Source organism: Citrus clementina, unplaced genomic scaffold (genome assembly GCF_000493195.1).
Source record: "Citrus clementina cultivar Clemenules unplaced genomic scaffold, Citrus_clementina_v1.0 scaffold_7, whole genome shotgun sequence".
Lineage (NCBI taxonomy): Eukaryota > Viridiplantae > Streptophyta > Magnoliopsida > Sapindales > Rutaceae > Citrus > Citrus x clementina.
This window is the reverse complement of record NW_006262075.1, coordinates 2,493,779-2,516,542: the sequence shown is the minus strand read 5'-3', so window position 1 is coordinate 2,516,542 and position 22,764 is coordinate 2,493,779. Positions and strand designations below refer to the sequence as shown.

General features: G+C 35.0%; 2 protein-coding genes and 1 long non-coding RNA gene across 5 annotated transcripts; 1 reads left to right on the top strand and 2 right to left on the bottom strand.

Moving 5' to 3' along the window:
* Window positions 1-231: 231 nt before the first annotated feature.
* Window positions 232-874, bottom strand: LOC112096838. Its single transcript, XR_002904679.1, has 2 exons — window positions 691-874; window positions 232-359 (listed from the first exon to the last, which is right to left on the bottom strand). It is a non-coding gene; the product is annotated as an uncharacterized LOC112096838 (long non-coding RNA).
* A 1,833-nt stretch (window positions 875-2,707) lies between these two features.
* LOC18037345 lies at window positions 2,708-6,713 on the top strand. Its single transcript, XM_024180408.1, has 3 exons — window positions 2,708-2,774; window positions 6,140-6,454; window positions 6,560-6,713. The coding sequence occupies exons 1-3, from the start codon at window positions 2,708-2,710 to the stop codon at window positions 6,631-6,633; spliced, it is 456 nt and encodes a 151-aa protein (XP_024036176.1). The 3' UTR covers window positions 6,634-6,713.
* A 79-nt stretch (window positions 6,714-6,792) lies between these two features.
* LOC18037319 (histone-lysine N-methyltransferase SUVR5) lies at window positions 6,793-17,722 on the bottom strand. 3 transcript variants are annotated; one of them, XR_002904705.1, is made up of 12 exons: window positions 14,317-16,872; window positions 13,814-14,116; window positions 13,592-13,702; window positions 13,154-13,264; window positions 9,789-12,668; window positions 9,413-9,574; window positions 8,752-8,868; window positions 8,580-8,683; window positions 8,357-8,494; window positions 7,767-7,854; window positions 7,230-7,407; window positions 6,793-7,196 (listed from the first exon to the last, which is right to left on the bottom strand). XR_002904705.1 is itself a non-coding variant. In XM_006425704.2 (12 exons), exons 2-12 carry the CDS (start codon window positions 14,797-14,799, stop codon window positions 7,300-7,302), a joined length of 4,605 nt encoding a protein of 1,534 aa, XP_006425767.1. In that variant the 5' UTR covers window positions 14,800-14,867; window positions 16,969-17,722; the 3' UTR covers window positions 6,793-7,299. The 3 variants fall into 3 exon arrangements, 2 of the variants coding, with proteins under 2 accessions (XP_006425767.1, XP_024037092.1); XM_006425704.2 differs by adding an exon at window positions 16,969-17,722 and having other exon boundaries at window positions 6,793-7,407; window positions 14,317-14,867; XM_024181324.1 differs by having other exon boundaries at window positions 6,793-7,407; window positions 13,814-14,121; window positions 14,317-14,389.
* Window positions 17,723-22,764: the final 5,042 nt, after the last annotated feature.

The following is a 22,764-nucleotide window of genomic DNA, read 5'->3' as shown; positions in this document are numbered from 1 at the left end:
CCCCCAAAAACCCCTCCGGGTGTCACCACCAATTGGAGCCATTTTTATATCTAGGTGTTGCCCGCGCATCCTCCCTCGGAACGCTTAAATTTCAGGCCATAGTCAATATTTTACAATATAATTCAATCAAGATACAGCATGTGCATGAAGACGAAGTTTTCAACCCCTTACCTATAACTGAAAGGAAGCTAAATAACAAACTCTCAAATGTATTGCAGACGGACACTAGACTTTTGAGTTGATCCTGAGAACATAAATTCCAAAAATAAGAAAAAAAATTACTTTTCATCTAGAGGACGAGCACTTCCTACAAAATTGCCTGAAGCGCGGAGCTCAAACCGTAATTGATAGCCGGTCACCTGAAATGTAAAACACTCCAAATAAATTAATTACACACCAAAGTGGCAGAAAAATAATAGCACAAAGTTTCCTAAACAAAAGATTTAGATTTTTCCAACTGCACTAAAAGAAAGAAGAAAAAAAGAAAAAGAAAGTAACTTTTCCTCCTACCTCCTCCATATCTAAACATAGATCAAATCATATACTGAAACCAGGAAAATAAACGCAAAGCTTAAATAAATTTTCACAAACGAGAAAGAAAATTTGGTCTTTTCTTCCTCTTTAAAAAAAAAAAAAACCAAAAAACAGAATCATAGAACTCCATAAAAACTTGGACGAAATAGAACTCACCAAGGACTGAGTGTATGGAGACTTCATAGAGAACCCATCGCTTATCTCTTGTCATTAAGCCCACAAGTGCTTAAAATGATTGAATGAGAGCTATGGTGTCAAGCATCAAGGGAACCACTAAAACAGAGGCTTTGCAGGGGAGGAATATTAATAAGTAAAGTGTCTCTTTATTTAGTTATTTATTATTTTAAGTTAAAAAAATCAAATAGAAAATAAACACAGTTTAAAGTAAAAAAAAAAAAAAAAAAAAGAATGGATCGTGTTGTGTTTTGTTCCTTTCACTTTAAGTCTTTAACAGTAAGGAAGTCAGATGTGTGCTTTTAAATTGTGATGATTACAAATTTACATGAAGATGTGGGTCTCAGTTCTGGCATGCCGTTGCTTCTCTGCAATTGCCTCTCTCGTGTCTCTAAATACTTTTTTAGTTTTTATGCGATCATCAAACTGGCATCCCTACTTTATTTGAATAACATACTTTATTACTCGAAAGAAAAATTAATAATAATAATCCAATCTTAATAAATAATAATGATGCTTCATACTTCTATTACAGTGCACTATAGTTTACTACAAATTGGATATAGGGTAATAACACTTGAGTCCCTGAGTTTTTAGATTTTTATAAGAAAGGACATAATGTTTTCATTTGTATAAAACAGGTCACCGCTCCTTAGCTCAATGAAATGACCAAGTTACCACCATAGCCTATATAAACAACTTTAAGACGATGCACATAACAGTAAAGGGTCTGCAAAAATAAAATAACTTGAAAGGGTATGTCGGGCTTTTAGACGAGAGTAAGAGCCTGACAGTCAGCCCTCCACTCAGCCACAGCCAGGGATTAATTTGAGACAAATGGACAAACTATTTTTTTGTTCTTGAGAAATCATGAAATAAAGGACTCAAATGTTAATAATACCCCATATTTTCTTTACTGGGAATTAGTATCTGGGGTATTAAAAATATTTCCTTGTAAGATGGTTCTTTTATGTTTAGTTACGATGATACCTTATAATATTAATAATATTTGGATGCTTTATGTGTTGGCAGCTTTAGTGGACCGTCGTTGGATTTTCTAGGCAAAGTGACTATCGTTATCACGAGAGGGAATATGATGGAATTACAGAAATGCACTCATGGTGTTGCAAAATCTGGGTATGAAGAGGGAAGATGATGTGTGGGCAAATTTGACCATATGTATACATACAATAATAGTATGATAGATAAGGCGTGAGAGTTTATGAAATGAAAATGATGGGCGGTCTAAGCTGCCAGCAGATTGGACTTGACGGAGAGACAATGTTGATATTTTATTTCATAAGGTTGAAAGAATCTATTATCTTTTGGGCTTTTCCCGGCCTCAAGGCGTCAAATTAATTTTTCACTGGAGGATTTGATTGGAAGATGGCCACACTCATGACAGAGTTCAAAATTTGCTAAAATGGGGTTAAACAGGACGGTACAACCAGTCGGCATCATCTTGCCTCACCAACTAGTTTGGGATAGGGTTTTGCAATTTAATTCTAAGACTTCTCACATATATATGAGTGCACGCGCGCGCGTGAGAATTCTATGCTCCCACCGTAAGAATCAAATTCACACACTCTCTCTCTATACATATATATAAATATTTCAATTCAGGATTTTAAAGTATAAAAAAAATTTGGTAAAACTTTAAAATTGTATGATTATAAAGGCTTATAATTTCTCACACTTTAAAATTCTAGACCAAAAACTTACTATATATATATATATAAGTGCACGGACGCGTGTGAGTATTCTATTCTCCCACCTTAAGAATCAAATCCACTCTCTAGATATGTTCACTAGTGTCAAATTCTAATTTGGATTCTTGTTTCATTTGTCCATTATTAATAATGTATAATCAAACAAATAATGGTGTGCTTTCTATTTTCTAATATAATTATCAATCATCTGTTGTATCCTAGAATTGTCAAATAAAATTAGATAACGTTTGGAGGAAAGGAACAGCTGTTTAATTTGTATAGGATCCGCAATGGTGAGATTGGGGTGTTTGCAAAAAATAATAGAACTCGAAGGAAAAGTGAAGTTGAAGATCACAGGTCAGAAGCACCCATTTGTTCTTGGCTCCTCTCGAGTACATAAGAGAGAAAGAGTCATCTTTGATCTCCAGGTTACATTTCTCCTAAATTTTAGAGTAATTTAAAGGATCGTTGATTTTAAAATCTGGATTGCGTCATAGTTTTTATTTATTTTTTAATCTTTTAAAAGGTAAGTTAGAGGAGTCAGTAAAATCTAAGTTAATTTTTTAATTAACTTTTTTTTATAGGATTCAAAATAAATTTACTTGAAAATCGTTTATTCAAGTTTTCAAGACAAATTGATTTTTTAATCTTTGTCTTTTTCAGGATTCAAATAAGAGTGATTAATAAAATAAAATAACATAAAAATCACCTACTTAAATATTTGAGGATACGTCATAAATAGAATTAACATAAATTACCAAAATTAATATTTCATATAGATTTATAAATAATAAATGTACATCTCACCCAAACAGTGTGATGATAATGATAATAATGTATAAAAATTATACTAAGAATAATTTTATTTGAAAGAACAAAAATAACAAGATGTTAGTGCTTGTTTAAGATTCAACATAGATTGTAATCAAATAATATGCACCAAAATCTAGTTGATTCTCTATGCCAACACATGCATTAACCTATCATCAAGATTCTATAAATCTGCAGCGGATTTTGGTACCAAACTACCCCAAATTATTGTGAGCATCTTCTTGATCATATAATGTTGTTTTGTCAATCTAACTCAAATCCTCATCAAATTTATTGTCGGTCCAACTAATAAAACAATCAATGTTGAGGATTTCTCAACCAACAAAATATCTTTTCATTTTTGTGCCTCCTGTTGATGCCCTTTTACTTTATAAAAAGATGGGAAAACATCACCGTCTCAAGAGACATAATTGATCATTCACAGGAGATGATGAGAATATTGAAGAGTGAATAGACCAAATATACGTGCAAGCAGCTTTGAAAATCTTTTGACTCTTTTTCACTTTACTTTACATTTTTATTTTTTTCACATTTCATTGTCTCCCTCTATGGCTTGGCCCTGCAAAGAGCAATAATGGAGGTAACAAGAAATGATGCCAAGTTGGAAAAGGAGAACACGTTTTCATCATCATACATCGATTGGTCCCAAAAAGGAAGCAATGGGTAAGATGGGTTCATGGCTTTGCTGGACTTTTGGTCCACCATTTCATCACTACTCATGTGGGGGTTCTATCGTGTGCCAATTCATTGCATTGCCATTAATGATCACTAATAGAAAATATGCCTTCCTTCCATGTGCTGCTTTAGACTTTATAACCAAAGCAATTCCGCATAGTAATGATTGAATTATGGCATCTATTTCTTTGGCACATGTTATTAATCCAAAAATTGACCTCATCACTATGCACAGAGGAAACAGCATCTTCAAGAGGTCGCTTAAAAACAAGGCTTCCTTCTCGTGTATTAATTTCTTCAGCTTGTTACAGAATGATGTTAACAGAAACGCACAGGTTCTTGAAACAAAGAGACAGATTACGATGTGACCTTATCTCATCTGCGACCCTGACAACGAAAAAAACCTAACAATGGAGTACGGCTTCACATTAACACGCATGTGCGGATGTGCGCTGCCTGTATAATGTCTGCGCCTCATGAGCAGACCGCTGAGTCGCTAACTGTTTGTTATGGAGTCTTCTTTTCACACAAACGCCATTTGGCTTATGACAGAGGACATTCCGTCACTGGACCCTTGCCCGTTGTGGTATTTGTAAAGAATGATGCCTAAAATATTTAGCTCTATATGAATCATGTAACATAAAATATTTTCTTTAAAAAATCATTTTCATTTTTGGGTATATAATTAATTACAATTTGATGATTGTTAATTTTAATTTTAATTTTATTTTAAAATCAGTTTTATATTTTTTCCACTTTAATATTTATTTGATTTATTTTTTAATAAATTACTAATTTTAACTTTTAAAAATATTAAATAGTCAATATGCAAAGGAGTTTACTGAGCGGGTACAAGTCATGGTACTATATATTCCTGTTTGTTCAACCAATGCAAATTAAAAAAAAAAAAAAAAGAGCCATGTTACGTAATCCAAATTTAAATCTTAATTTGAGTTCCAACTAATATGATATTTATCAATTGAATGGTGATTAAATAATTTTACAAGTTATAAAATGTATCATCCAATAAATGAGTGACATATGACATTAGGCCTCAAACAGTGAATTCTTATCATTACTCTACACACACACATACAAACATACTTACATCCAGTCTTTATTAAAAAATAAGAGTAAAACTAAACCTTATATCCATCCTAACATAACGAGCCAGATAAACCCTATCTTGGCAGGAAATTTTACCCAAAAATAAAAATAAAAAATGGAACTATTAGCACCCTTCTAAAATTCTCATGAAGCCCCTCTTTTCAAAATTTATGGTTTTAACCATGATTAAGTTTAAAATGTTGTATGTCTTAATTAAACACTTATCATTGTTATTGATGTTTTTGAAGGTATCTCTAACTTAGTTAAACCCCTTTATTTTTCTGATTATTCTTTATTTTGTGATACTTTATTTCAAAACTTAATAGTTATATATTGTTTTTTTTTTCTTTCAAAAGAATGATAGAAGAAAGTAAAACAACAACAATAGCGATGGTAATAATAAATGTTATGAATCTTGTAAAGCAAAACGGTTGTTGAAAAGGTCGAAGGAAATTGAGAGTGATTCTCGCAAGGCACGAGTTGCAAATTTAATCCGGTAAAAAATAAAGAAGTTTGTTCATACAAGATTTCTAGAGAAATAAAAATACATGGTTATTTATAGAATTAAGGTGGGTGTTGTTAAAAGTAGTTGAACTCAGAAACAAAAAAATCAGTTTGTTCGGTCATTAACGGAGAAATAATGTGGGCTCTTGTGTATCTCCTAGCAATTTCTATATTGACAAGAGCTAATTAACCCCCGGGTCCGACCTCAGTACACCTTTTTTAATTTTTATTTTATTTTCTATACCCCGTTCGGTTTATTTTCATAACTACCCTTACCGTACGATTGAACAAATCTATTTTCAACTGTCTTCGAGTATCTATCTCTTTTCTTTTACATATGTGTGATATTTGTTTTAATTTAAGATAAATGAAACATTCATTGATTTATTCTCCAGATTATCTGAACTACAATTATTTATTGTCTCTCATATATCTATGACAAATACTCCATCTATTATCTATTTTCAGCATATATAATTTTTTTCCAACATGCTGATGATTGGCATATATTTCACCTTCTTTCATTCTTTTGGCATATATCTCATCATTCTGACAATCTTTTGTTCCTCTCTTTTACTACATGCTGATGATTGGCATAACGTAAGATTGGTACTTTTGGTTTCCACTCTATGCTTGTGCTTGCACTGTCAATCTGGTGAACTGGGCAATCTCGTCCAGAACAACAATCTGTTATGCTGCCATTGTAGCACTGTTTCTTGGAGCATTGTTGTTTATAAAAGTTGTAATTGAAGATTTCGTAAGTGGAATAGCTGGTCTCTGTTCATTAGATCTTACAGAAAGAGTAGTTAGAGAGAAAATTGGAAGTGGGTTTGTTGTTATTTCAATGATTTTGCATCTTGAAGCTGCATCTGAGAATAAGCAAAGAAAGAACAAGAAAATTTCAAGTTTTATTGACGTTGGTGAGATACTAAAACTAGTCCTATTCTTCTTCTAAATATGTATTATACTTATTGGAACATAGTTTCCTCCGGCACTGATAGTAACCGGTGAATTTTGGGTTGCAGTGATGGCGGTTTTGGTAGGCTTCAGTTATGGACTCCCCTTCATCTTCTTTGTAGTTGAAAAAGGACAACTTTAAGTTATGATCAATGCAGAAGTAATAAGGATCCATCAGGTTTTATTAATATATGGAGCGCGAATTGCGGATGAACATTATTATGTACTTCTCCAATGTCCCAATATCTTCTAATTCCAATTGTTTCTGTTCGGTTACCGTTTTATGTGAGAATGCAATACAGAAGCAGAATGATGGTCGCAAGAACCTTTATACAGTGATGAAGGAGAAAACAGCATCGCCATGAAAAATCATAGTTTCAAACATTGGCCATCAAAAACTACCTTCTGTTCCTCTAGGCTAATCTAAGCAAGTAACTACAAAATACAAACTACAAACTACAAACAGAAACAAAACAAATCCCGAAATAAATAACGAGTTTGCATCCTCTTTTCTTCCAAGTGCTGAGTACACAAAAGAGCATTTGGGTATCATATCTACTTGAGGAAAGAAACCACGTGATCAGGTGGCACAGAAAACCCATTGCCATTGCTGGTGAATTTTCCTCTGTGCAAGAAGACTTGCTTGGCAATCATATTGTAAGCAGCTACTATGGCAATAAGTTGATAACCGGCCAGTTTGACCAGTTTGTCACATATATTTCAATCTTATATAGCCCCCTTTTATTTGCCAAAGTTCAAAACAAAACTTCTGCATGCTGGGGAGACTTCAATCGTGTCATTTAAAGATTTAGTAAAGGCGTCCCCTGCACTTTGAATCTCCACAATGGCATGGATATCCTTCTCCAGACAGAAGCTCGTAGTGATAGTCATACGTCAGTTCTTCACCCACAGCTATCTGCTTATAACATGAAATGACTATATTTAGAACAAGGAAATACTTTGGACCATTAATTCCTTCTACAGTTTGCTGGTAGATGCAATTAAGAAGTTATATGAACAGAAAAAGATGAACTCCTGCAGCATCATCCCATGCCAGGCCAGGCAAGACTCTGAAAAGCTAAAAATTTGAACAAGTTGTCTTCAAGGGGATAGCTCGGTTAGATCTTTGGGATCAAAGAAAATCCATGTAACACTACCTTTTACCCCATCAGAATCAATCATCTTAAAGATCCATATAAAATGATGGTCAAACCTGTCTGAACCTCTGTATTATAGTGACAAATTAATAGCATAGAAGCTCGGGAGAATGCTTACATCTCGACTTGCATAGAGACCAATATGCGCACGCTGATAATCCATACTGTCCACGAGAACTTGGTGATTCACAAGATTCGGAAAGCAGCTACCAACAAAAATCAGTAATTCAGAAAAAAACTATGTCGCCCAGAGCAAGGCTTAACAGCGATCAATTAAAAATAGATTTAATTCAACTTCACTAAACAACCTCGACTCTCAATTAGCTTAAAATCATGCATTATTCCATGAGAACATAACAATCTCCATAATCCACCGCCTAAAAAAGTACAATTTTACAGCTTCAAACAAAATTACTAAAGGGTAGCTTGAGTAATGTTTATTAGATTTTAATGAAGTTATCCATACAGCTGGGCTATCATAGAATCAAAAGCTAATACATATTTTTCTCTTCGTCACAATCACTGGACGTGAAATATATGCTTATTCATTAAAATTATAAACCTCATAGTACTTTAAAGCATTACTACCCTTACAGTCAAGCATGGAAGCCAAGTATAGATTCAATTAAAGCCCAAGGTGGTGTGTAAGAGAACATACTTGAGAAGAGAGACAGGGAAAAGTAGAACACAGACAATGCCTTCCCTCACCTATGATTGATGAATCGAGAAACATTTCCATACTTAGTGGCGTCAATGACATACCGGACCTGTCCTTCAATCAATCTGCCCATATCATTGATATGGGCACCGATATTTAACATATAACCGCATCCGTCTCTACCATACCTGAACAATCATAATAACTACTTACCATGTACAACATTAAGACTAACAAATGGTAGAAATGAAACTTTATTAGTCAAAAAGTAACCTGCTACGCCTCTTATTTGTCTCCAGCTCATCTAAAACCTCCCCTATATACTCACATACAAATGTGCCTCGCAGAATTGCTTGACCTGCCCTAACGGCCCAACCCTATAAATTAACACACGTGTGAGGCCACAGATAAAGCTCTCGAAAATAATGAAAATTGAAATCATTACCTTATTCTCTGTTTTAAAGACTTCTAATTTCACTCGTACTCCATTCTGCAAAACTCTATTTGGACAGGTTCTATCGCAGCTACACATGTGATTGCACTCATAAATAAGATAACCCTCCTGCACATTTTGCAACAGAACTGTTTAAACTCCAGTATTAACAGCAAAAGACCTGACTGAAAGAGAGCAGAGTTACCAGGACAAACATTCCCACCTTTTACGCACAATTTCTGCGCGATATGACAACTCAAATTATAAAGATAAACAAAGTCAATAACTTGGTGAGTTTTTTTTGATAGGACATAGCTGATGGGACAACTATCAAACATTGAGAATTTTCTGGTACATGTTTTGGACAGTAAAGATATCTAAACAAAACCAATGTTGGACACTTGCAAACTCAAATCAAGTCAGTGCTCCTTTAAAAAAGAAACTAAGTCAATGCTTTTTTTATGCTTGACAGAACCTACAGGGATAATAAAAAAGAAAAAAGAAAAACACCAGCAAGCCTGATTTTTCTGCCAAATTATCTCCTAACAGGTTGACTTACAAGTCGTAAGAAGAAAGGAAATCCGGGCATCTACTGACAAAGAGCACACAAATATATATAAGCTATGCAAAAGGACACTACCAAATTTGATGATCATAAAATAAAATACAATACCTCAAGAATAACCCTTCCTGTCTGGTCGTATGGGAATCTACCATGCACGGATTTCCCATCAATGTCTTTTGCATCTTCGTAATCATTGTCAAAGAGGTATACGTGATCACATGTTTCAGGAAAGCAAGTTGAATTTGCACAGGCACATCCCAATTGCAAACTCTGCAGGAAGAAGAAAAAGAGAGCAAACAGAAGATGAGTGTCCAAACTAGCTCATTCATTTGTATTGGCAACATGAATTTACAGTGCATGCATGTGCCGGAAAGCATATTTGTGCAAGCACTATGAGATAAGTGTCACAATTTGTATAAATAAAGAGAAAAGGATCCAAATGAAATTGCATTAATAATAAAATGCATAACCCACAAACAGGTACCTCGGCATCAAGATCAAGGGATTGATCAAGTAATGGCTTTGTAACATACGTAAAACTCTCCCAAGGCATGGAGCATCTGGTCTTTTGGCTGTCTGAACTATCAGCAGAGATGCATAGGGTTTCTAGAAGACCATCATCCACTACACAAGCTACTGGAACCGATTCCAATCCCGAGCTTATATCATCACACAAGACAGTGCCCCTTAGCAAGGGTTTTCGCCCTAAATGACGTGAATCAATAATACAATGACACTCATCCACTTCCCACTGATTATTCACAAAATCTGATGAATCTGAAGATCGTATTCCTGCAGAAACACTGGGTAGAGGTTCCAAATGTGGAGGCAAATGTGGGTCCTTGAAAATCTTACATCCATTAGAACATAGAAATCCCTCTCGATGCCATTCCACTTGAATGTTATGCTCACTGCAAAGTTTGGCTGCCTTTAAACAAATGTTTTCTGGCAGCGCTCCATACTTCTCCTCTAGTGAGGCTTTAAGGCTCACCTTGCAGCAAGCTAAGCGAGCCATGGATAAGATTTCATGGCTATTGGGCCGAGGTTTTGTCTTCCGAATCTCTGGAATCAATATTCTTGAAAGTGTTGAGCATTGGGATTCAACCAATGTGCCAAGTGTCACTACCTCAGTTGCCTTAGGCTGTTCAACTATCTCCCCCGAGGCAAGTGGCTTCAAAGTCTGGATGCGTTTCTTCATACCTGCAGCACCCCTATTCCTGATCCTATAGGACACTGCCCCAAGACCTTTCTTAAATCTAGGACGGCTAAGTCTACCAGATTTTAATTTATAAGCATAAAACCGAATCCCCTTTTTGTGGGGCCGAGAATTGACTAAGTTAGGTCCCATATGAGCAGCCTGATGGTGGCGGCCAAGATCAGGTAGCAGATCAAACTTTAAGCCACAAAACCTGCAAATAAACTTTCGAATAGAGCCTAAATTCTCGGAATGATTTTCAACGGATGCTGAATATCCCAGCTCAAGTTTCTTTGGAGAATCCTCACCAACAGACTGATTATGTTGTTGAGCAACTTCTGACATTTTGAAATCAATAGCATGAACTGATTGCACATGCAGCCATAACTCTTCAGTATTCCCAAAATGGCTACCACAGGGAATACATTGTTGTAGCATGCACTGCTCAACAAATTGCACATGGTGTCTTTCCTGCACATGGGATTCCAAAACTTTCTTGTTAGTAAAAGAATCTAGGCAAATAGCACAAGCATAACCTCTGAACAGCCATTGTGCTTCCTTCTTATGATTGTCCATCCAATGGACACCAAGCTCTTGGTCATGGAGAAACACCTGTGAGCAAATTTTGCACTTATGTGTTTTTTCATCTTCACTGCGACCAGCAATTGCCAATGGCAATACAGCTGAATCTTCCACGACAGAGGAGGAAACATGGGCATTTTCATTGGCATCGAAACCCCATGTTTTACTAAGTCTCTCTTTTTCACAACATACCAACTTCATTAAGAATTCCCCAATACCAGCATCTTTTGATGCTTCAGATAGGGCCCATTGAAATTGAATTTCCATAGGAACTGGATTTCTTAGCGATAAAATACTCTTCAGGAGCTTGTAAAATAGTTCACATGCTAGGTGCAGATGCAATTTTTGCTCAAGTGAGCAGCAATCCTTCAAAAGCTCTAAAAACACTTCTTTTGATATTATCCTACTCTTACCATTCCTTGCACGCTTAAGCCAGCTTGGAAGGTGTTTATCGCAATATAATGAATGCCGCTTTGGACTTTCATGACATGGATTGCTGCTATTCTGAGAGTATAAGCCTATGCAATGCTGCGCTTCAGTAGCACTATAACCTTTACCAGAATGCTCAGGCTTATCAATTAAGCTGTTTCTTCCTAGGAAAGAATCACTCCCCACGACTGAGAGCGGATCTACTTGGAGGGGACTGATATCTTCTCCCACCAATACTATGTCTCTGCAAGATGTGGTTTCTGCACTGGGAATAGTCTCCTCATGTTTTCTCTTGAGTGTATTATCTGGTGAATCCAATATCCTTCCTGTATCAGTCCTTGGTCTGTGTTTCTTACAAAATGAAGAGCCATATAGAGCCCGATGCTTACATCTAGTGCCAAGGACTGTAGTACCTTCACACATAGGTGAATCAGCAGAGAGTGCACATTCTGCTTTTGTAGTGCTACCTGTAAAACGAGAGGCTAAATGCACACAACAGTAAACATCGCCTTCATTTGCCCACCTCACACACTGTCTTCCCTTTGATTCAATAAAAGCAGTACACTGGCGATTCCTCTGCCCAAGCTCTAAGGGTTTCTTAGTGACCAACTCATTCAGAGGAGTTAATGCCATATTAGTCTGGTTAAAAGGACCTGTAGATACTCCATTCACAGGGGTCAATTCAACATCTTTGGTATGGATCGGCGCAGAATTTCCCACTCCAACAACCATTCCATCCCACCTGTTACTCACAGTACTTGGTGTATTTGTTTGTGCAGTTTCCTCCCTCAAACCTGGTCCTTTAGAAAGCTCAGATGCAAATATAGCTGGATTTCCTGTGTCTTGACTATTAAAATATTCCGAGTCAATTTCAAGAGCCAGAGGTTGATTTGAATCACTGTTTTCCAATGGGGAAGCATGTGAATCAGGACGACGTACTTCAAGTTTGGGCCTTTTCCTGCAAACTTGAAGGCTCGTGGTCAGGGAACCATCACTTTGCCGTGGTTCCATGTCGCCACCATTAGAAAGAGGATGAGATGTTGAAAACCATTTCATAACTTCATGCTTCCAAGTTTTCCACTCAGAACCCAGTGTGGGCTGCACTGGTGCATCCCAGAGAGAGTTAACTTCATTCCACAGTATATAATCATACAATTCCTGAATCAGATAGGGCATAAAGATATCAGCAAAATATTTACAACTAAATTCATACTATAACTGTCAATAACTTGCCATACATGACAAGAAAACTTGTTATAAGTTATATTACCTGCATCACATTTCTCACAAGGCAAAAACAACAGAACCAGCTCCGTTTAAGAAATAATTTACAGTATATCACCAGTTCAGCAACTAGTTAATAGTATTACATCTACTCATCATCCAACTAGCAAGAAAATTAGACCAACTTGCATGAAAATTAGATAATTAAAAGACTGAACATAAATATGTTACATTGCAGAGAGTGAAAAGAATGTTGTAGCTAGCCAGAATTACTTTGGTGAGCATACTTTATTAGAAAACTAAAGTTTCTATATACGAAAATGAATTTCATTTTCCAATTACGTTGCTTATCTGATTTATTGCCTTGATCACAATCTATTGACATTTAACTTAAATGGCTGGTCAACGGTGACATGTACCTCTTTCAGCAATTCAATGGATTCAGCACTACGTGCATTTTGACAGCGTTGTACCCAAGAGGGAAAAGAATGCTGTAGCCAGTCAGAATTAATGTACTGCTGTAATATCATCTGCAGAGAAATAAATGTGAAGTGAAAACACAGCTACAGATAGAGTTGATATAAGTATAACCCAGCTCAAATTAATGCAACAGTACACAAAAACACATAAATTATCTAGAAGGTAAATAATCATCTATGATAGCTCACTTGGTTGGTCGCTTAAAATTGAAGTAAGAGGTCTAGGGTTCAATTTCAAGGGGATGCGCTTAATTTGGAGATGGGGTGGGTGAGAACAGAAATTCTATCTATCTATCTATCTATCTATCAATATATAGAAACTTTAATTAGAGAATTGCTGTTCCAATTTCACCAACTCTCGAAGGGTCAGAGACATACACTTTGAAGCTTCACGAGCATCCTTCCAAGATCAGAATAACCAACACAGCGGGAAGCCTCCATTGCAAATTCTTTCCAAACACTCACGTTACGAGCCGTCTCTACCAAAGCCTAGACAAGTTTGAACAAATCACATATGATGAGGATGAAAAGTAAAATAAAGGCAAAAATTCACATCAGAGAACAAAGAATCACAAAAGAAACAATCACCAAAAAACAGACCTCAGAATGAAACTGATCAACAATATTCAGCATGCCAACAGATAGCTTTTGCATTATATATCGGCGTGCCACCGACAAATCTTTAACCATTTTTAGTCCAACTTTATGCGTCCTATATGCAATAGGTTGAGGAAACTCATTAATTGATCGGACAAGTAGCATATCTGCCCAAGAGTAATTTCTGGTGTGGGGGAAAAAAATCACAAAGTACTTCTTCCGGTCATGAGTTGGTTTCGCTTTCAAAGTTGGTAGTGGCCAGTCAGCCCTAGCACATCTGATTCCAGCCTGCCACTTCCCCCTCCACTACACTTGGAAAAAACACAAAGGTACCAAAATGATAACAAATTCAGGGCACAATTCAAAATTAAGCCTCAATAGAAATACACAGTCAAAGAGTAAAGAAAGCACAAGAACCAGTACATCATGTGCACATATAACTAAACAAATAGACTAACAAAAAGCATTTTTTATAGAAGTGAAGGATGTAAACATGAGCAACTTACCTTGACCCACAGTGCAACAGATTCATCATGTTCTAGCCACTTGGGCTCTGAAAAAGATGATTCTCCCTCCTTATTGTCATTTGGCACTTCACTTTCAATAGTGTCAACAATTAAGTTGGAGTTTTCAGAGGCTTGGCAAGGCCCTGTGCACTCGTTTTGAGCATTCACGTCGTCATCTTCGAAATCATGGGAACCACAAGATAATCCTTGCCCCTCCAGCTGACAATCAAAATAGGAAACTCCACCTAGATGTCCTTCTGAACTAGGCAATTCTTCCCCAGTTCTTTGACCTTCACCTCGTCTTTCTGATACAGGCCCTTCGACATTTGACAACATGTCATCCATTTTACCATTTGTCATTTGAACTTGATTTTCATGTTGAACACAGTTAGATTCTCCATTATCAACAAACTCAGTCCCTGAACTCTGTTTAGCATCTAATTCCCCAACATACTGAACACCAGAATGAGGAAGCACTTCCATAATTTGCAGTAAAATAAGTACAATTTATAATGTGTGCATAATCGTTGACCATCAGCAAAATCAAGTCCCTGCTCAGTAAAGTACAACCGCTTGGATGCATCAGACGAATATAATAATGTAATTAAAGAAATATATATTCCAAACAGCCTTAAAGAAGACGCGGGAAAGTTTGATGTATATTTACATGTGTTTGCATGATTACAGTAATTTGGACTAAAAAAACCAAGAATGCAATGACAACTTATGGCCCACCAGAGCCACTTGGAGAGGGCCTTAAAAGCAAATATTCACACATTTTTTACAAAACAACCGGAAGTATAGTGTGGTTGGGACATTATAATCGCAACTCATCCAATTGGTGGCAACAAAAATCTTCAGGAAAGGCTAGGAAGAATGAGTCCAGATGCGGAGTCTGACTCTAGTACAGCATATTTCAGGTTTAAGCAAGTGAACAAGATAAATTGTCATCCTTCCTCAAGAACTTAAAAGTATAAGTGATATATATGCATGTAATTTAACTTTTAAGTCGATAAATGATAGATAAAGGAATCTGAAAACCTGCCAAAAACCAAATAGAAATCTGAATTTTTATAGCAGTGGGCATGAAGAGGGACAAAACTCATCCAAATGCAATATCATGAAGAAAAAGAGTAACTTCATAGGCTGATTTTTTTATCAAATATATTTCCTTGTGTCGACAAAGTTTCTATCATAAAAATTAAATAAATCATCAACCTTCATACACGAAGAGCCAAAGAATTGGAGTCGTCTCATTTGTTTTCAAAAAGAAAAAGGAATAGTTATGATTGAAGTTCCAGTTAAATGATCAGTTTAGAGCCAGCATTTTAGTTAGCAATGGCAACAAATAAGATCGTGTCATTTAACAATAGATTACTTTGGACATGTTCTGAAATGCAAGCACGGACACTTGAGAAGTTTTTAAGATTCACTTTGTGAAGCATGACATTTTGTGTCAATTCAGGACTTGAGTGGACTAAAGGCAGTTCATCTGTAGATGAATATTTTAGTACAATATCCACAGTTTTAAAAATATGAATTTAAAAAGAAAATTTATTGTATGCAACCAATTCCAATACAATTTGTGTACTTCTGCTATATCTCCATGGACATTTTTGTTTTCTATTAGTTTAGTCTCTCTACCCAAAAGAAATATGTAAGAAAAAACATGCTCCATTCATGTGCAAGTAATGCAAGTAATATGTTACCAAATATGTCTCATAAACTATCCAGCAACCACAAGCAATGAGAATGATAATTATTCTCACAAAACTCTAATGAAATTCCGCCTAATGTGCAGGAATGACATCCAAATTCACATATTGTCTTTCTTTTTTTCTTTTTTATTTAGTGGGCCTACAGCATAGCAATTTTCTCTGATGAAATAAAATTCTAATGATTCAGAAATATTAGTGGGCTAAACTCAGGCTATTAAGCCTCAACAGGAAAACCGATCTGACAATATAACCAACAAGCAATTATTCGGTACATATTCTAAATCATCTGTATCCCAAATAGTAAGGTGATAAGAGCTTTTAACACAAACAAAACAATGCTGCATAACGATGTTACAATGACCAGGAGTGTAAATAACTTGCGAAACATATGAATATAATTGTCAACCAAAAACCTAAAAGCCCAGATAGCATGAACCCGTAATAATCCTGGAATTATCAGGTAAAAGGCACCTTAACAGTCAAAACCCAGATGCAAAATTAATTGCTTAACGAAACCTAGACTATCACCGTAAAATTGGTAATGTGATGTGATTCGTAAAACACAAAAAAGGTAAGCCGATCATGGACATGTGCAAGCAAGCCATGACCTAAACGGAGTAGTGGGTGGGTCCAAAATCCCAGATCAACAAAATCCAACATGTACCGCATAGAATAGAATAAAATCCAGAAGGGGTTTTCGTTGCGTTTTAGTCCTCACTTCAATTATGATTTATGGGCGACATTCAATTATGGGTATTAAGGCAGCAGAGAAGAGAAGGGCTTAGGTCACGAAATTGACAGCAAAAATGTGACATACATGTTAATATGTCCAAGGAAGGCAATTAAAAAAAAAAAAAAAGTAGAAGAAGAAGAAGATATAATTAATTGATAATAATAAGATTGGAAAGAGGTCTGCGAGTTGTAATGTATGTACCTTTGCTTTAAAGATGGGGAAGATCACCTGTACCCATGGTTGTTGTTTTTTTTTGTGTGTTGTTTTTTGTTATGGTTGCAGGGCAGGGCAGGGCAGGGGTGTATGAATTGTGCAGCTCTTTTTTTTTTTTTTTCCTCCTCCTTTGTTTTTTTTTATAAAAAAAATTACCTTTACTTTCCTCTCTTTTGGGGGTGGTTTGGTGTGAATATGATGCCCGAGTACCTAGTTTCGTGGGATGTGGGAACGTGATTGTGCCGTGGCCAAAATCCAAAATCGAACAAAGTGAAAAAGAAATTATGTTTATGCGGGTATGTGTATCATTGGGGGAATAATTGGAACAAAGACGTATGTGGTGGGGTGTAGTAGGAGTACTACTGTACAATACAAGCACTAAAGATTTGCTAATACAAGGAGAAAGACTTGAGTAAACCCAGGGCTTGGATTGGGTTGGGTTAGGTAATTAGGTTTAGGTTTCAGCTTTGGTTATTTGTTATATTTGTATCTGATCTCTAATCTAGTGCCATTTTTACGGTTGGCTTTGCTGCGTGCTGTGGCCTGGCTAATTGGATCGAAGAGTGGGTTCCGGTTCGGGTTCGGGTTTCACTGGTTCTGAGAAATTAAACAACTATTTCGGGAAATTGAAACTCGAAAGAAAGGAGAGACTTTAGACATCTAGATGCGGTTTCCTTTTTCAAGACGGAGATACCCACATTTCCATTTGACTCTTTAACTATTGTGCAGTGGAAGTGGCAGATGACGATGCCGTAACTGTTCTGCAGCCGGTTATGGAAGTAACTTAGCTGTTGTGTGTTTACTTTACTTGAAGATTTTTCTTTTCCTTTTTCTTTTTCTTTTTCTTTTTCTTTTTCTTTTTTTTAACATTGATCAAGGGGGTACTTGAGAATTCAATTAAAAGTTAAAATAATAATACGTTAATTCAAAATTAGTGCTCCTTTTTACACGTATAACTAAATTCGATTGACCTTCAAGATTAGTATTAATATCTACAATTCAACAACCCACCCAATCCTAACATTAGAAGAGTCCGTGAAGTCGTGAACAATTGAGATTTTATTACATATTCTAAATAATTAAATGAATAACAATAATGCAGACGCGTAATGGGCCGCGACAAGCCCAAGGAAGTTGTTCCGCACGAGGAAATTGCACGGGTGATGATAGTTTTTATATTCAATTTAATTCTTCAGTCCTCGAATCTTTTTTTTTTTTTTAATATACTCATTTATTTCTATATCTGACCCTATTTATCATTATCTTCTAATAGCTCTTATACGAGTTTTTTTTAGTGTAACAAAAATTGAGGAGAAAACTGAATAAGAACTATTAAAAGAATGAGAGTAATTATTTAAAAGTACTTTTTTTAATATTGCTCGAACAAGAACTATTAAAAGAATGAAAATTGATAAATAATAGTAATTTTAAAAATGAGGGGGTCTATTTGAATAAGTTAAACTACTCAACATGCTCTATTTCTTGCTATACCCATCATTAAGTTCTTAAAAAAATGAGAAATTTGCTTCATAGACCTTGAAAATTTTAATATAATTTCAATTTTTCACTTCTTTCTATGGATCTAAAAAATGTGCCTCGTTCCTAGGCTTAGAACCATTATAAGAGAAGCATAAGGGTCAGACCCATTATATGCTTGAGTAGGGCTTGGACTTTCACTTTTTTTTTTTTAAATTTTAATTATTGTAAACTTAAAATGAGTTAATAATTAATAAATTGTTATAAGTAATAATTAATTAAAGAAAATAAAAATATCTCAAAATAAAATAATAAGTAAAAAAATTTTAATATTTAATTTTTTAATAATAGATTATTTAATTCAAACACTTTCTTAATTTATGTTATAATTTTAGGTTTTTATGAATTAAGAACTTAAGTTTTTATTTTATATTATTTATAAATTTTAATTTATTATTCTAATTTATAAATTTATTTATGAATTATGATTAATCTCAATTCACACGAGAATCGTAGTACTACTTAAGTCTTGAGAATTGTAGCATTACTCTATAATCTGTGTTGAATTCAATGTTCACGCGAATGTAGTTGAGCAAAACAGAGTAGGAGTTTAGAAGATATGTTATCGGTTCGTCACTAAAGATGTTGGAAAATCCTTTACTTTTCTTCCTCTCCCTGAATTATCATGGAGTTTCCGGCATTAAAAATTGCTAAGAAAGAATTAAGCTTTTAAAAAGGTCGATCATATACATATACATATACATAAACATATATACACACACGCGTAACACGTCGCTGCAATATTCATTGCCATCAAATTAAAGTAATAGTGAGGACATTAATTAGTTAATTGCCAGTGTACACTCAAGATTCCAAAGATTAAATATGTACTAATTAAGCAACAGATGCACAAAGTAACAAACTAAAACGAAAGAGAACAAAACAGATTAATGCTAAGATTTGGGTGGGATGCCTAAAAGGTTTTAATCTCTTCCGATGGAAGGACGTCGACTTTAGCGGTGCATGAGAGCAAGAAGTTGACACAATCTTTCCAAAGATCAGATCCCTTCCGCTGCCTCTTCTTCTTCTTCTTCTCAGTAATCCTGATTGGTTGGGTAAGCGTAAGCGTAAGCCAATGCGATAATTTGGTCCATTTATTATTCTCTCTTTCTGTGTCGTTACAATTGTTGCCAAATGTGTAGCTCCTCAAATATCTCTGCCTGCACGCAAAGCGCTCATCAAGGTCAAGGCAGCTGTGGTCAGACACTTTTCGTTCAAATTCAACGCTGCTATTAATATTAGTACTGCTTAAGGAGGAATAAGTAGATATCAGCAGTTCTTGATTATTGTCTCGACGATGGTTCTCCTTCGTTAATGTCGTGCTTATAAGCTTTTTAAGAAACTTTGCGTCCGATTCATCCCTTTCTTTAACTCTTCTTATGTTAACTGGAACTGCGTCTTTAACATCGACACAGCTTCTTGCAGCACAACCCCCACCAGCATTTGTCATCATCTTCGTCATCAAATTAAACCAAAAAGAGGTTCCTGTCTTCCCTTTTGCTTTCAATATTTAATTGAATCTTTATATGCAAACGTGGAGGTTGTCTGTTTCCGGAAAGGAGAAGATTTAATAAGCTCTTACTTTGACTGCACTCTCACTGTCCTTCTCCTACATGGAAAAGATGTAATACCGATTAATGCGGCTAATCGGTTTCCTTTCTCATTCAGGAAACCCTATGAATATGCATCACACGATATTTTAAGATGACGGAAATTATTAGCTAAATTTAATTGTTTATTGCTAAGCTTTTTTTTTTTCGAAATTTTTTTTTTGAATTTTTTTATACAGAGATGGTTACTGATATTACATCAAATATTACAATTACAATATTTACAATCATACATTGCAATTACAATATTTACAATCATACTAAACAACTGGAACCACCGTCATACATTAACCCACCGAATCACTTGTCCAAATACTTTAAACCCTCTCTAATATTAGAGATGTGTCTACTCCACTCACATTTCGTAAGGGAGAAACTGTCTCCACTCAAAAATTACAATATTTATAATCGTACTAAACAATTGGGACCACAGCCATACATTAACCTACCGAATCACTTGCCCAAATACTTTAAACCCTCTCTAATACGTAAGGGTGAAACTGTCTCCACTCAATTAGTTGATAATTGAATAAGAACTAAAACTAACATCCATAATGTTCTTATGGAAGTTCGAACCATTGCACTCAACATTGTAAGTGCAATGTTTCTCCCATTGAACCAAAGTTCAATTGGTTGTTTATTGCTAAGCTTAACAACAATTGGAAACATATTTTTCAACTCTAACAAAGAAGTACTTTTAAATTTGAATCGACCGACATCCATATGAGTGGAAATGATGAATTAATACTTTAAATAACGTATTCTTTTTTCTAACAAAGTACACCATTTAGTCTTCGATTCCTTTATTATATACCGCTTAATAATTCTTACCTTTTTGTCTTCACATAACAGTGAATCTGAAATTATTATTAAAATAACTTCAAACCTCCAATCCCAATTTTTTTTTTAAATAGCATTAAGGTGATTTATCTGTACCACAAAGTCATGGAATGAAAATGGCTGCCGTGGAATGATGATGGCTGTTGGCTGATGAGTGATGAGAACCCACAATTTTGAGAAACAAATCCCGCTTAAAGCGTGATTAAATTGGTCACCTGTTTACATTATTTTCTGATGATATTAATCAAATCGAAGGGCTATTCTTGTCCTTTTCCTTTACTATGAAATTGTTCCAATTCCAAAAGTCCTGTTAGAATAATTCTAGGATCAATTTCAGTTTTGTCACCAATTATGATTTATGGGCTCTGAAAATAAATAAATAAACAATGAAGTTTGCAATTATTTACAAAACGTAATACGTATAAAAGTTAAAATAATAAATAAATAAAAACCGTGAGGTGAGGATGCAACTCATTTGAAGTTTCCACAATTTACAATTCTGTTTTGGAAGAAAAGCTTACATTATCTTGATTGTTTTGTTAAAATTATTAAATTTTTAAAAACTATATTTACTAAATACCAAATATAATTAATTATTATTTCACAATCAGTAACAGCATACGGCACCGCGACACTCTGACGTGGTTAGAAGAATCGGGATAGAATCCAATAATCTTGTAGCCTAAACACTGTCAGTATTTGCAAACAAACCCCTTTAGGCTCATTTAACAGATGATCGCCTCGAGACGGTGAAAAGTCCATTGGACGGTTAATTTGCAATCTCAAAATTAAAAATATATCCTTTTCACATATTATTATTACCCTGGGGTTATTTTAAATTTTTTTATACAAATCCTAAGCCACTGACAGCATGTAATTCGATGGTACATAGATTGTTAATTTTAGTGATGACTTTAAATTTCTAGCTATCTCCTATCATTTGATTTTAGTTAGTAATGACTCAAAAAGTTGTGTAAAAAATAATTGAATTTACCCATTTCATATGAATTTTATATTTGGCCCCTCTTTTTGACATACTTTTCTTATACCCTACTAAATTTTATAGTTTACCCATTATAGCCTCTTCTACTAGCCTATTCAATGTTACAGAATTTATTTTATAGATCCCCCTATCTTACATGCATGTAAGATAGAGATTGCTTTATTTTATAGCCTATTTAAGTTTATAATTTTATTAGGTCCTGTCAAACTAAAATCTTGATCCGCTCAAACCACCCCATTCTATTGTACAACTGTTATATAATAAATTGATTTTTTCACCCTCTTAGGATTTTTAGAATCTTCCGTAATGTGAGGAAGATCCGATCAAGTATCAAGATCTTTTGTGCCACCCATAGCGGCAGAGATAGAAACTCATTTTAACCTAGTTAAACTAAAATAATCTTTCAATTAATATTATTTGTAAAGAGTACTGTGTTTTTTTTCTTTTTCTTTTAATGAACACTACTTACTTTATTAAGACTTATGAAAGGATGTTTTAAACTTTATTGTGCCTTTGCATAAATTTTCAAGCCTAGGCTGGTCTTTTCCAGGGTTCGCCACCGGCCACCGAAAAAAAATCTTCACAAGTTGAAGCAAACCAGTATCTCTTTGAAAATGTTAAAAACCTTTCTAAAATCACTTTCACTAAAGGTAAGACGCATACGGACGAAAGAGGAGCACTTATCAAATTAAGAAATCAAGCAAAATAAAAATCTTAAGCCATCACCAGTATGTTCTCCATTGTAATTATTACTCTACTTTTTTTCTTTTTTTTGGGGGGGGGGGGGGGGGGGAA

Coding starts and splice junctions, on each gene's coding strand:
- LOC18037345 (XM_024180408.1), top strand. CDS start 2,708: ATGGTGAGATTGGGGTGTTTGCAAAAAATAATAGAACTCGAAGGAAAA. Junction 2,775..6,139: donor AGTGAAGTTGAAGATCACAG/GTCAGAAGCACC, acceptor GCATAACGTAAG/ATTGGTACTTTTGGTTTCCA. Junction 6,455..6,559: donor TTCAAGTTTTATTGACGTTG/GTGAGATACTAA, acceptor TTTGGGTTGCAG/TGATGGCGGTTTTGGTAGGC.
- LOC18037319 (XM_006425704.2), bottom strand. CDS start 14,799: ATGGAAGTGCTTCCTCATTCTGGTGTTCAGTATGTTGGGGAATTAGAT. Junction 13,703..13,813: donor TTGATCAGTTTCATTCTGAG/GTCTGTTTTTTG, acceptor AAACTTGTCTAG/GCTTTGGTAGAGACGGCTCG. Junction 13,265..13,591: donor TGCTCGTGAAGCTTCAAAGT/GTATGTCTCTGA, acceptor ATTTCTCTGCAG/ATGATATTACAGCAGTACAT.